The following is a 14,236-nucleotide window of genomic DNA, read 5'->3' as shown; positions in this document are numbered from 1 at the left end:
GATGAATCATGAAGGAAAGGTCTTCTGAGGATGGCATTGTATGTTAGCTCCATGTCAACTATGTTAAATAGTGACATAACCTTTTTGTTGATTCCTCACTCCGGGCCGATTATTACTTCCAAGATGACTGCTCCTAAAGGATTGATGGAGGGGCCACCGAGTTCTGATAGTGTTATCGGGACCCAACGCAACCTTAACGCGGTTACTCCAAGCATTTTGTACGCCGCGTTTGTCATGAGATTCACTGCACTTCCTTCATAGGATTCGCTCCATGTTCCAATTCTCAATGATAGTAGTCACCACCAAGGCATCATTATGGGGTGCTTTCACGTGCTCGTAGTCTTCAACATCGAAGATTACGGGTGGCATGTGGGTTTCTCTGATGTTCATCACCTCTTTCTTTTGCTTTCTTCTAATCGTTAAGCTGTTGTGTCCTCCTTCATTGATCATGTGTATGGTTCCCAATATTTTGGATGGGCGTTCGTCTTCTCTTTCTTTTCCTTTGTCATCTCTGCTTCTTATTTCTCCCTTGTCGTTGCTTTTCGCTTTGTGGGCCACGAATTTCCTCAGTTCTCCTTTGTCTATCATTATTTCGTTTTCGACTTTCAAATCTCTGCAGCTATCTGTTTCATGTCCGTCGTCTTCGTGGAATTTGCAGTACTTTCTTGTGTCTCTTATTTCGGCTTTCATCTTCGGTGGCCATACTACGTTTTTTACGTTCTCTTTGATCCACATGAAGACGTTAGTTCGGTTGGTGTTTAATGGTGTGAAGTTGTTTTCATCGTCTCGGGGGTCGTACCTAGGTTCGTATCTCGTTTGGGGGGCGAATCGCCTACTTTCCTCTAGCCTTCCCCTTCTATCCTCGGATTTTGACTTCGATTTTTCTTTGGATTTCTCTTTCGACTCTTTTCCCTTTGCTTCTTTCCCACGAATCGCCCTCTGGTCCTCGTCTAGCTCAAAGTATTTTTGGGCTATGCCTATCAGATTTGACAAAGTCGTGGGTTTATTAACCAGCAGCTTGTCTACTAGTTTTCCGAATCGCGTTCCTTCTCACAATGCTTCGGTCGCCATGTCCACGTTCAGGTTATCGATCTTCATAGCTTGCTTGTTGAATCGTTCGATATAGCTTCTTAGCGTTTCTTCTTCTTCCTGAATGCATGATCTTAGGATGCTTGTGGTTGATTTTGCTGGTATGTTTGTGAGATATCTGTAGAGGAACTCTGTCGATAGTGAGGCGAAGCTTTTGATGGATCTTGGTTTCAGCTTGTTGTACCACCTTTGGGTGGTACCTGTGAGTGTGATTGGGAATACCCTGCATTGAATTGCGTCTGACACGCTGAGTAGCCCCATGGTGGCTGTGAATCTGGAAGTATGATCTCGCGTTATATGGAATTGTTTCCTCCATGATTTCGGGCGAAAAGGGGTGATCCCTTCAGCCTGAGATCGTCTATATCCAGTTCTTCTAACTTCAATTTTTTAAGGATTAGAGAAATGGCAGTAGCATTAGCTTGTTTGAGCATAATACCTGATCTGAAGAAATCTTTTACAACATCAAATATATCCTCCCCAATAATGCTCCAACGCTTTTTGAAAAAATTTCTATTTTACCCATCAGGCCCTGGAGCTTTATCCCCATTAATATCAAATAAAGCAGACTTTATTTCATCATCTGAAACAGCAGCATCTAAGTATTCTCTGTCTCCATCATCCAGCATATAACCATAATCAAAGATTGCAGGATGTGTATTTCTTCTGTTTTGCTCAATAGAACCAATAAATTTCATGTAGTGTCTCAGAATCTCATCTTTAATCTTATCATTATCCTCAATAACAACTCCTTCAGCAGATCTAATAGCCACAATTCTCTTTCTAGCTTCTCTCTGTTTTATGCATCTATGGAAGAACTTTGTATTCTGATCCCCTAAGCAAATCCACTGCATTCTAGACTTTTTCTTTGCAATACTTTCTTCCCAACTCAAAAGCTTGAATAAGTGCATACTCACTGCCCTCTCTTCATCATGTAGCACTTTATTAAAAGGATCATTTTGAAGGTCTGCCTGCAGCTTTGTATCTCTAGTCTGAATCACTTAAGAACTAATCTCACTAAAATTTTCTTTATTTAGCTTTCTTAAGTCTTTCCTCAACAACTTAAGTTTTTGGTATACTTGGTACATAGGAAAACCTATTACCCTTTTCTCCCAAACTTCTTTAACAATGTTCATAAAGTTTTGGTGCTCACACCAAATGTTAAAGAACTTGAAATTGATCTTCCTCTCAATGAGTATTGCTCTCATACTTACTACCAGAGGGCTATGATCTGAAATAGTAGGAGATCTAGCATCATAAAATGACTCAGGCCATTGCTCTAGCCAACAATTATTCACAAAACACCAGTCTATTTTCCTCCAAATACGATCATCACCATACTGGTTATTAGTCTAGGTAAAATTACTTCCAATCTTCTTCAGCTCAAAGAGATTCGAATCACTCACCCAGTTTTTGAAATCGTCAGCAGCCTGAATATCCACATCATTCCCACCCATTCTGTCAGAGTTACTCATAACAGAGTTAAAATCACCAAATATGATCCATTTCTCCCTCATACTTTTGCTAATCTCCAGTAACTGATTCCATAGATCAATTCTATCAACAACTACATAAGAACCATAAACAACAGTGCAAAAATACTGAACTTCTCTCTCCACTATTTTGCAATGAATAAACTGGTTATGCATAGCAGTAAGAACAACTTCAATCTCATTCTTATCATATATAAACCAAATCCTCCCCATAGTTGAACAATTGTAATTGTTAACAACCTCCCAACCAGGCAGCTTAGCTTTTAAGGACTTCCACACAATATCAAATTTATTACCATTTACTCTAGTTTCAGTTATACCCATCATCTTCAACTTATTCCTGCAAATCAGAGAAACCAGCTCTGATTGCTTATTAGGGGAGCTCAATCCCCTAATGTTCCAAGTGCCTATCATCTATCAATATCCAGCATTCTAGAGTTCAGCCTTGCCTTACTCCCTCCTTTGCCAGAAATAGTGCTCCATTTCATATTTTCCCCACCATCTGCACCTTCTATGTCATTCCTATCCATTAGAGTACAGAAATATTAGAAACCTTAGGGCTCTTAGGACTTTCAGTTATCTTCTGAACAACATTCTTCTTCCCTACTGATTTAGCCACTATAGGACTGCCTTCAAGAACTTTAATACTATCTATCACTTGATCAGGAATAGTTTCTTCCACAATATCAACCATTACATTTTCTACAACCTCCTCCATCTCTTTATGCTTCTTTTCAACATTTTTAGGCCCTAGAGCTTTCCTGACATCCTGAGTTACCCTGCATGTATTCTTTGAGTGTCCCATTCTATAGCATTTTTCACATATAAGGGGCTTCCATTCATAGTGAATCATCTGTCTGAACATCATTCCATTTTCATCTAAAATTTCCACATCTGGAAATGGACTAGTTGCATCCATCTCAACCAAGATTCTAGCAAAACCTAGCTTAGTTTTGCTAACAGTGCATAGGTCACTATACAGTGGTTTCCCACAGAAGCTTCCTATCTTACTTAGAATTTCCGAATTCCAGAACTCCCATGGTAAACCTGGTAATTGAATCCATACTGGAACAGATCTCAATTCACTAGGATCCATTGACATTCTAGGTTCCCATTTCTTTAATAACAGAGGTTTTTGATCAAACGTGTATGGACCAGATCCAAGTACATTACTACAATCTTCCTCAGAACTAAACTCGAAAAGGAACATAGAAGCATTAATGCGAATCACATTCAATAGACCAAACTTATTCCATCTGTTTCTAACAAAAGAATAATCCTCTCAAATTTAGGGTACATACCATATACGCAACCCACCACAACAAATTTCCATCTCTCTTCACCATTAGCCACATCTTTAGAGTTGAAACTAACAAAACGACTCCCATCTCACGCTGCTGGAGGAATAAACTTCAGTTCACTAGATTCAAATCTAGATCTGTTATCAAAAAGAGAACTCCATTTCTTTGGCTGGACTTCCTTCGTCACTTTCACTTCATCTAGCACCACTACATTTGTAATTTCATCGCGCATCTGATTCTCAGTATTCTAAATCATAGATTCATCTTGCTCCATCACCTCTACTGGTTCTGAAACAACCTCATTTGTCACCGGAACAGTAGTTTCAACATTCTTTTCCACTATCGTCGGAGTAACAGACGGTTTCGACACTCTTTTCCTCGCCATAACGGCCTAACAGCTAACAGGCGCTGAGAGAGAAAACTCGTCTTTTTTTATGTGAAATTCTTATAATTTTAAAAAATATTTAATACAATCAATTACGTCTTTTACAAGTCATCCAAATTTTATGTTGCAATACAAGATTCAAATTATATAGAGTATTTGAATAATTTCTTTGAAATAGTATATAATATTAAAAAGTTAATATAATATGAAACTAAAATATAATAGAGCTAAAAAATAAATACATCCTATTTATTATTGAAATGTGTCAATATTTGTTTGCAGGCTAAATAGTTCAAGTGTTTCGTAATCTAAATCGGTATTATAAAAAGGGAATAAAATATTCAGACATATATTGTCTATGTAGTCCTTGAACGCCCGTTTTATAATTAAAAAATAGGGGTATTCCTATTAAATAGCACCACCTTTAGCGTTTTTTGCAATTTAAGCCACTACTACAAATTGTCTCAATTGTTAGCCCAAACTTTTCAATCTTTTTAATTATTAGCCCCAGGTCCCATTTCCGGCATCTGAAATCCCACGTGGCTCGCGGATTGCCTCGCCTGCGCCAGTGTGGTCTTCTTTATGCGACGTCGTTTTGGACTATTCCTATCAAATAATACGAACTACCATTTTGTCTCAACTATTAGCATAAACTTTCAAATATTTTTAATTTTTTGCCTAAAATTTGTTTCCGGCTATTGGAATCACAACTAACTCTGCGTCACAGTCATAAATTTACAAACCTAACATCACTACCATAAATTCACAAACTCTAAATGCTATGTATGCTATGTTACTATCAACTGTTACAGAATGCTATGTATGCTATCAACTGTTACTCACATCCACCGAATGCTATGTATGCTATCAACTGATAAGCCATATAAGTGCAATAAGTTAGTAGTTGTGTTAATAGCGTCTACTTCATCTTAATAATTAATCATATAAGTGCAACAAATTAGTTTAATTGATAAATATATTTAACGAGTTATATAAATGTCGCTCTCATGCAAACAATTACTATTTAGAAATAAATATTATATTTTGATATTTTAATTAATTTACAATGTAAATGAAAATAATTTATTTAAAGACAAGGTATTATATTTGATATTTTGATTAATTTTAAAGTTAAATAACGGGTCATGTAAATATTTTAATTAATATTAATACATATAACATGTCATATAAATGTCGCTCATGTGTGTAGAAAGTGATAATAATAAATTAATATTATATATAACGGGTATTATTAATATCACAAACGTGGTATAGTTTATATTTAAATAAAAATAATTATAATAATTTATTTACAAATAAAGTATTATATTTAATATTTTAATTAATTTAAAATTTAAATAACGAGTCATGTAAGTATCGCTCACATGTGTAATACGTGGTCAATAGCTAGTACTACATATAAAACCACCGGGGGGGGGGGGGGGTTGGGGGGGGCATGCACATTTACATTATTATCCTCTTCACTTTATAAAATATAATTATTAAAAAAATTCTTGAGATAATTATAAGAAAAAGAGTACTAACTAAAATAAATTACTAATTTAGAGTACTAATTAAATTAAACTACTATATTAAGATAATTGTTAGAGTACTAATTCAAATAAACTATTTTAATTATTTAATAATTACTATTTTAATTATATGTAAATTATATAGAATTATAAATAAGGCAAACTACTTTCAATAAATTAATTTTAATTATTATTTAATTTTTTATTTAAATTCTTTATAATTATAAAATTTTATCATCAATTAAAAATCTTAAACTATTAAATTAATCATCCAAAGTATTATATAAGATAAACTATTCCTAATTAACTATTATTTAATAATTTGAAGAGTCACACTGCGAGCCACGTGTGAAACACGTGGAACGACACTAATTATTCTTAAATGTGCACATTGGATTCTTATAGCCTACAACAGATTTTCGGCTAAAATTTAAAAATATTTGAAAGGTTGTGCTAATATTTGAGACAAAATGGTAATTCGTGTTATTCGGTAGGAATAATTCAAAACGACGGCGCATAAAGAAGGCCACGCTAGCGCTGACGAGGCAATCCGGTGAGTCACGTGGGATTTCAAATGCCGGAATTGAGAGTTGGGCTAATAATTAAATAGATTGGAAAGTTTGGGCTAACAATTGAGACAATTTGTAGTAGTGGCTTAAATCGCAAAAAACATTAAAGGTGGTGCTATTTAATAGAAATACCCCTAAAAAATATCATTAATTTTATTAACAATTACCAAAAAAAAAAAACTGATAACACAAACTAATTTGATGAATATAATAAAGTATCGAGAAGTATAAGTGTCTAATTAGCATTTCACTAAAAAAAAAATTGCACATAAATTGAAGAGAAAAAGATTAAGTTTCGACGTAAGTAATGTACAAATATATAAAATTAAAAAATGTATCGTAGATACTTATTACTTTAAAATTATTTATTAATATAACCATTAAAATAAATATTTTTTTTATTATATGTATATTATGAACTTTTTTGTGACATTCTTTAAATTTTTCTAAATTAGATTATTTTAAAAATAAATTTTAATTTGTTTCTGCGCAAATACGCGAGCGTATAATTAACGAGTCACACTACGAGTCACGTGTGTGGCACGTTATGCGAAACTAGTATATATATATATATATTAAAACATATAAAAAAAAATTTAAATACTAATTAATCAATTAACCGCGGTTTTTAAACTTTAAAACCTAAACCATTAATCATAAAATTAAAAATCAAAACTTAAACCTAAATTATTGAACCGATTAATTATATTTATTGATTCGATTTTTCAGTTTCGATTAGATTAATCGGTTTGACTCATCCCTAATTTTAACAATCAAAATAACCAAACAAAAATCAAGTTCAGATTTCTCCGTATTAGTGTCTATCTGATTGGAAGTCTGGCGTCAATATTGAGGGTGGAAGTCCGGCTCCGACATTGATGAAGACTGACAATATTGAGGGTAGCTGAATAGCTTCTTCAATAGAGGAAGGAGTCCAATTAAAGCAATCTGAAGCTGTTCAGAGCTTTTTACTCGAATACTGATTTGCCTATTATTCAGATTGCCCGTGGGGATCTCGGATTCTATATTGCAGCTAAGAGCAAGATTACCAAGCCAATCCATTACAGAGTGCCCAAGTGCTGACAGGGTATGACCTAACGGGTAATCTTCGTCTCTCGGTTGGGCCTCTAAACTGCAACCGTAAGCTACATAGCCACGACCAGTCATTGCACCACCAGACACCACCAATCTGAACCGTCTAGCTGCAATCAAATCATCTTCAACTATCAATCCGGCTGATAAGGCATCGCCTAATAGAGTCACTGATAGACCAGCTGTTGCCTTATTCTTCCTACAATTACAGAACCTTGTCTCACTGTGCAAAGTATAAGCCATGTCCTTCTCGAAGGAAGTTGATTTCTTCGTCATCCTTCCCCGCCTTTTCTCTTCCTTTAACTGTTTCTTCATAAAAAGCTTTTCCCTGTATTCTAACTCATCAAAACATGCCCTGCTCTGAGCTCTACAAAGCTTGGCCACCTGGGCCTTGGTCAAACTTCTGAATGAGGGCAACTCTTCAAATTCTGATTCATCCTCAGAATATGATGACTCTTCCAGATCATCAAACAGACCATCATCATCTTCGCCGAACTGTTCCTCATGCATCTTAAGTTGTGGTCTTGACTGGAGAAGAGATGAGAGCAGAAAAGGTAAAGGCGGTGCCCTTGATCGAGCTGCAAAAGGCTTCTCAGGAGGGCTATCTTGCAACTTCGAAAGCATGTTTGCTTCTGTAAGAATCTTTAATGCAAAAGACAGCAATAATAGATGAGGTTTCCATACCTGACCATCAGGTAAAACTCTCTGTCCTGCAGTATTGGTTCTGCATGTCGAGTGGTTCTCTACTAATGAAACTGGATTCATAAGTCTCATATCACCGGCTGCCTGACAGATTGCTTGTTGAACAACATGAGATCGTTGAGCGACAAACATGTCATAACTTGACGCAGTACCATTTGGACCATCAGGTGGAGCTGATGCTGCATGAGTCAGGACGACAATAACATTAAACCAAACTGATGGCCCAAATATATCAGTTATGGTGCGCAAGAGTGGCATATCCCCAAAATCGTTGCTTTGCATGTCCAACCTATCAAGATACAAGACAACGTCTGGAGGTGTTCTCTTAATAAAGCACTTGACTGACTGAAGAATCTTTTCATTCTGACGCTGATCAGACCAAGAAGGAAGAAGGCCTGGTGTGTCAATGACCCGTACCTTAATCCCTTGAACAGTCCCTACAGCATCCTGAACCTTTTTTGTACCCAGTTGGAAAGCATCAGTCCCAAACTTTACTTCATCAAATAATGAATTGATTGTTGCACTTTTACCTACTCCTGTTTTCCCAAGCACCATAATGGTACAAGAAAAATCAAGGGGTTCTTGCCCAGCTGCCTCAAGCTGCTCTGCCATCGCACATGGACGATCAAAACTGAGAGCACCAACTCGGCCTCCATTTCTCCCTCGCAGTTGCTCAGCTAATCCCAACCTGTGCAAAACTTGTGCCACAACAACATTATGAGGAGTCTGCCCCAGCCTATGGGCAAGCCGCAAAAAATTCACTCTGATCGTCTTAAGTTTTTCACAAGTCTCGTCATACCCATCAGTCTCAGGCTCATCAATCTGCTGAGAATGCACATTAGACATAGCTCCAATAACACGCTGCTGCTGTGCTGCTCGAGGTGCAAGTTCCAGCAGTGGGGCGGCACGCTCAGTATGTACTGAAGCTGAACTAGAAATAAGCTCCTCAGATTCACCTTGATGAATAGAATCCAATAAAACCGACGCTTTCTTGGCATCTCCATTGCTATCTTCAGGCCCTACATCGAAAATTTTAGAATTATCTTGCTGTTTTTTAATCTCATGCACCACATTTGCATAATCAATCTTATTGACACCATAACCACCCACCAAATTATTCACCTCTTCTTCAGAAACTACTCCACCCACCTCCTCATTACTTTCAGCATCACTGTCAGCATCACTGTCAGCATCACTGTTAGCATCACTTTCAGAATCACTGTCAGCATCACTGTCAGCATCACTTTCAGAATCACTGTCAGCATCACTGTCAGCATCACTGTCAGCATCCGATTCATCAACCATATTCCCATACTCATCCAGCAGTTTTAAAAGTGAATCATTAATTATATCAACACCGACTCCTGACTCAACTTCAGCCTCCTCTTCCTGCAATTGCTCTAGTGAATCAAGCACCTTCTAAAGCACCGCCACCTTCTCAGCATCGATTGCAAGCTTGCGCTCCCGAAACACAGAGAAAAGCTCAACTGCGGTTTGCCAAAATTCAAGAGTTATCATATCCTCCATTCCAATACGAGACATTAAATCCCGAGGATGAGTAACAGGTGTATCAGCAATGTCGTTCTGTAAATCGCACAAAGCCTCAATTGTGGCTTTCAGACATTTAGTACTTGGTCCGTCCTCCTTCAAGTACTTCCTTCCATTACCAGACTCGGTCTCCCTAGTCACTCCAGCTTGCAGAACAGCAATCAAAATAAAAATTGCGACCTCCAGATATTCAGAATCTTGCAGACCCTGATTCAAGTTGTTTCCATCCTCAGACAAAATATCCCGAATACATTCAGGTTCGAAAGCAGGTTGAACCTGATTTTCTGCAACAATCTTCGACCCGTCTCTCTTGTGACGCTCAAGCAACCGAATTGTGTCTATCAGACGTTTAGTACATGGCACATAGTGAGAGTCCTTCAAGTCCTGCAGTCTCATGTCATACAAATACCTCTGAAACAAATGAGTATGAAGAACAGCCTTCAAAATATTAATTGCGACTTGCAGACGTTCAGGACTTGGCACATTAATCTCTCGAGTCAAATCAGCTTCAAGAACAGACCCATTTTGTGTTTCCATTAAAATCCGTTTGCAGCAAAACCCTAAATTAAGAAGAAACAAGAACAAAAACTATTCGATTAAAATCATCAACAGCTACCAAAATCAATCATATAAGCAATTAAAAAAAAGGGTTACCTGGGATTTTAATGATTAAGCTTTAGAGAGAGAGAAACAACTATTTTCATTGACGAGATTTTAAGGTTCGTTCTCAGTTCTTTATCTACATGGTAATCCAACAGAGCCGTAAGCTTCGAAGGGGAAGAGCATTTTTAGTTATAGTTATAGAGAGCAAATATTTAATTTCAATTTTAATGGACTTTTTAAAATTTATTTATTTTTACAGTTAATTTGATTTTTCCTTATATTTATTTTTACAGATAATTTGATTTTTCCTTATATTTATTTTCAATTTCCCTCATTTTTATTTTCCCTCTCCCTTCTTTTTCATATAATTAGTTTCGCAATACGTGTTATACACATGCCGTGTAATGTAACTCGTCACTTTATATATTAAGTAAATTCATTATAGTCATAATAATTTATTTTATTTATAATTAAAATTAAATTAATTAAAATTTTATTAGAAATAAATATAATAATTTTTAAATTTAATTGACGTTAATAACATTTATTTATAATTTATTATATTTATTTAATTTATTTAATTTATTATACTTATACTAATATATGTTATATGTAATTAATATTAAATTAATTAGATGCTTTATTGAATTAAAAAAAATATTTTTACTATTATACTTATATTAATATATTTTATATAGGCCTAATGCCTTAAAAAATCTGACCTTATAGCCGCGTTTTGATCCCTACGCTTGCATTTTATCGTATCAATTGTACCCCAATTTTTTAATTTTGTCAATTTTTTTACTTAAATGATGAAACCGTTCAATTAACCATGTTTAAGGATAAAATTAAATTTATTTTCATTTAAAAAAAAAGTACAAATAAGTCCTCTATTTTTAAAAACTAACTAAAAACTATAATCAGATTAAAACTAATTTAAATTCTTAATTAATTCGACTAAATCTAAATAAATTTTATACATGTACAATTAATATATGCTATACATGGAGAATGCTTTTGAATTTTTTCTAAATAAAAAAGACGTCAATTTAATATTTCAGGGTACAATTGAAACGAGAAAATACGACAGAGTAAAATTGACAAGTTTTCAACGTCAGAGTAAGATCGAAAAGGGGTTATAAGGTCGGATCTTTTAAGGTATTAGGCTTTTTTATATATTAGTGTCGCTTTATGCGTTTCACACGTGACTCGTATAGTGTGACTCGTCAAAATATTATATTAATTAGTTAGTACTCGCTTGTAGTGCAACATAATACTATAAATATTTTATTTAAATTAGTATTCTAACTCTATTAATTATTTATCTCAATGATTTTCTAATTAATATATATTTTATAAACCAAAAAAAATACTAACATAAATGTGCATTAAATGACAAATTAATAAGTAAAATAGTTTTCACCATTAAAACAGTTATTATACTTTGGATTTGCTGTATCTATTAACGTAAATTAGTTTTCACCGTTAATTTACCAATGCATTATAATCACATTAATCAATTTTGTCTACACTTACGTTTAGTAAATTTTTTATTTTCTTATATTCTTGCCAACATAGATAGATATTTAAACCTAATAAGACGGCACTACTAAAGATTTGATATTATTGTGTTCGATTTGCAAATTGTATAAGTTGTAAAAATATAATTTAGGAAAATTTTTAACTACTCAAAAGCTTGTAGTGGTAGACATAGAATAAAATTCTATAAAATAGATGAGTATTTTAATTGTATCGCAAGTGGTTTAAATTAGCTAATATTTAGGTAGAATAATTATTATTAAATAATAATTTTAATAATATCAAGAACATTAACGTAAATGTGTCTGTCCCCTCCCTCCCATCCGTACTTTTATATATACTAGTTTCGCATTACGTGCTATGCACGTGGCTCGTAATGTAACTTCTCAATGGACATATTAGTAAATTTATTGTAATTATATCAATTTTTTATTTATAATTAATATTAAATTAGTTAAAAAAATTTGTAAAAATAAATATATTAACCATAATTAAATAATTAACTTAATTTTATTAATAATATCTTTAAAAATAATAAGATAGAAATTTAAATAATAATATATTGACTACATTATTTTAATTTTATAGTTCAATCAAACTAAAAGATAAGTATTCCTACTAATTTGGAGACAATTTGGTTATTTTTTACATACTAAAGATTTATAATTGGAGATAATTTAGCTACATATCCTAATTAGGACTTTAATTACAATAGTGATTAATTAAATAACTAATTAGTTAATGAGTATAAAACCTTTATTTAGTAGTAAACTGAAAAGGATTATTCAGTAAATTTGCCTGCCCCCCCCCCCCCCATCCGTGCTTTTATATATAGTATAGATACTAGCGTTTCGCCACGTGCTATGCACGTGAGCGACATTTATATGACCCGTTATATATTATAATAATTATTAAGTTATTTAATGAATTATTTAATTTGTATTTTTTATTGAAATTTTTAATAATATTTTTTTCCACGTGCATGACCCGTTAAATACATATTATTTAAGAGCTTTTATTTGTACTTTCGCATTACGTGCTATGCACGTGACTCGTAACATAACTCGTTAATGTACATATTAGTAAATTTATTATAATTATATCAATTTTTTATTTATAATTAATATTAAATTAGTTAAGAATTTTTGTAAAAGTAAATATAATATATCCGGTATTAAAATTTTTCCATATTGAATTTATTTTTCTTTTGATTTTATAATAACCATAATTAAAGAATTAATTTAATTTTATTAATAATATCCTTAAAAATAATAAGATAGAAATTTAAATAATAATATATTGACCAAATACCCTATTTTAATTTTGTAGTTAAATCAAACTAAAAAATAGGTATTCCTACTAATTTGGAGATAATTTAGTTATTCTTTATATACTAAAAACTAAATTGGAGATAATTTAGCTACATATTCTAATTAGAACTTTAATTATAATAATGATTAATTAAATAACTAATTAGTTAATGACTATAAAATCTTTATTTAATACAAAACTGAAAAGGATTATTCAGTAAATTTGTCTGTCCCCCCTTCCCCCATCCGTGCTTTTATATATAGACTAGTTTTTCGCCACGTGCTACGCACGTGAGCGATATTTATATGACCCATTATATAGTTCAATAATAAGAAAAATATTAGATAAAATATTTGTTGTTAATAAATTATTATTATTAAATAATTGTTTGATAGTGTAAATATATATTAGCATTTTAACAGTAATTACGTATATCCAAAATATGCTCTATATTGTTGCTTGTATATTTATATAGTATATTTTTGAACTTAAAAAAAATGATTAACTATCAATTTTTGTACAGTAGAATTTGCCTTTTATTTTTTATAATGCAAGCATTGAGCAAAGAACATTATTTCCTTTTTGTTTTCCTTGTTCCATTTAATACATTTTTATTGGCACTCTAACAAATTCATCATTTTGTCAAGTGCAACAACAAATTTCGCACCTCTGAATCAATTTTTTCGGTATGTTTTCAGAGTATTTGATTTGGATACACTACAATCATATTTAATAGTATTATCGTAATTATTTTTGTATTATATTATTTAAACTCCTATTTGATTTAGAGTACACTACATACTCTTATATAATATTATCGTAGTCATCTTTATATTATATGACCCGTTATTTAAACTAATGATTTATTAAAACGGTAAATACACAATTTATTTCAAATAAATCATTATAATCTATATTCATTAATGTTATATAAACACAAGTTTTAGTATAATAATTTTTTTATCTCAGATGAAATAATAGCATTAGCTAATAGCTTTAATAAATATTAGCTAAAATTATAAAATTATAATTATATGAACCGTTTTTTAATTATTAAATATAATATATAAAGTTA

At 32.8% G+C, this 14,236-nt stretch overlaps 2 protein-coding genes across 2 annotated transcripts; both read right to left on the bottom strand.

Moving 5' to 3' along the window:
- Nucleotides 1–255: 255 nt before the first annotated feature.
- On the bottom strand, nt 256–1,350 carry LOC126661776 (uncharacterized). The gene is made up of 2 exons (XM_050355641.1): nt 1,290–1,350; nt 256–977 (listed from the first exon to the last, which is right to left on the bottom strand). Exons 1-2 carry the CDS (start codon nt 1,348–1,350, stop codon nt 256–258), a joined length of 783 nt encoding a protein of 260 aa, XP_050211598.1.
- Nucleotides 1,351–7,209: 5,859 nt separating this feature from the next.
- Nucleotides 7,210–10,245, bottom strand: LOC126661775 (translocase of chloroplast 132, chloroplastic-like). Its single transcript, XM_050355640.1, has 2 exons — nt 9,595–10,245; nt 7,210–9,549 (listed from the first exon to the last, which is right to left on the bottom strand). The coding sequence occupies exons 1-2, from the start codon at nt 10,243–10,245 to the stop codon at nt 7,210–7,212; spliced, it is 2,991 nt and encodes a 996-aa protein (XP_050211597.1).
- Between the last annotated feature and the right edge of the window lie 3,991 nt (nt 10,246–14,236).

Source organism: Mercurialis annua, linkage group LG8, assembly GCF_937616625.2.
Source record: "Mercurialis annua linkage group LG8, ddMerAnnu1.2, whole genome shotgun sequence".
NCBI lineage: Eukaryota > Viridiplantae > Streptophyta > Magnoliopsida > Malpighiales > Euphorbiaceae > Mercurialis > Mercurialis annua.
This window is presented reverse-complemented; position numbering and strand designations above follow the sequence as displayed.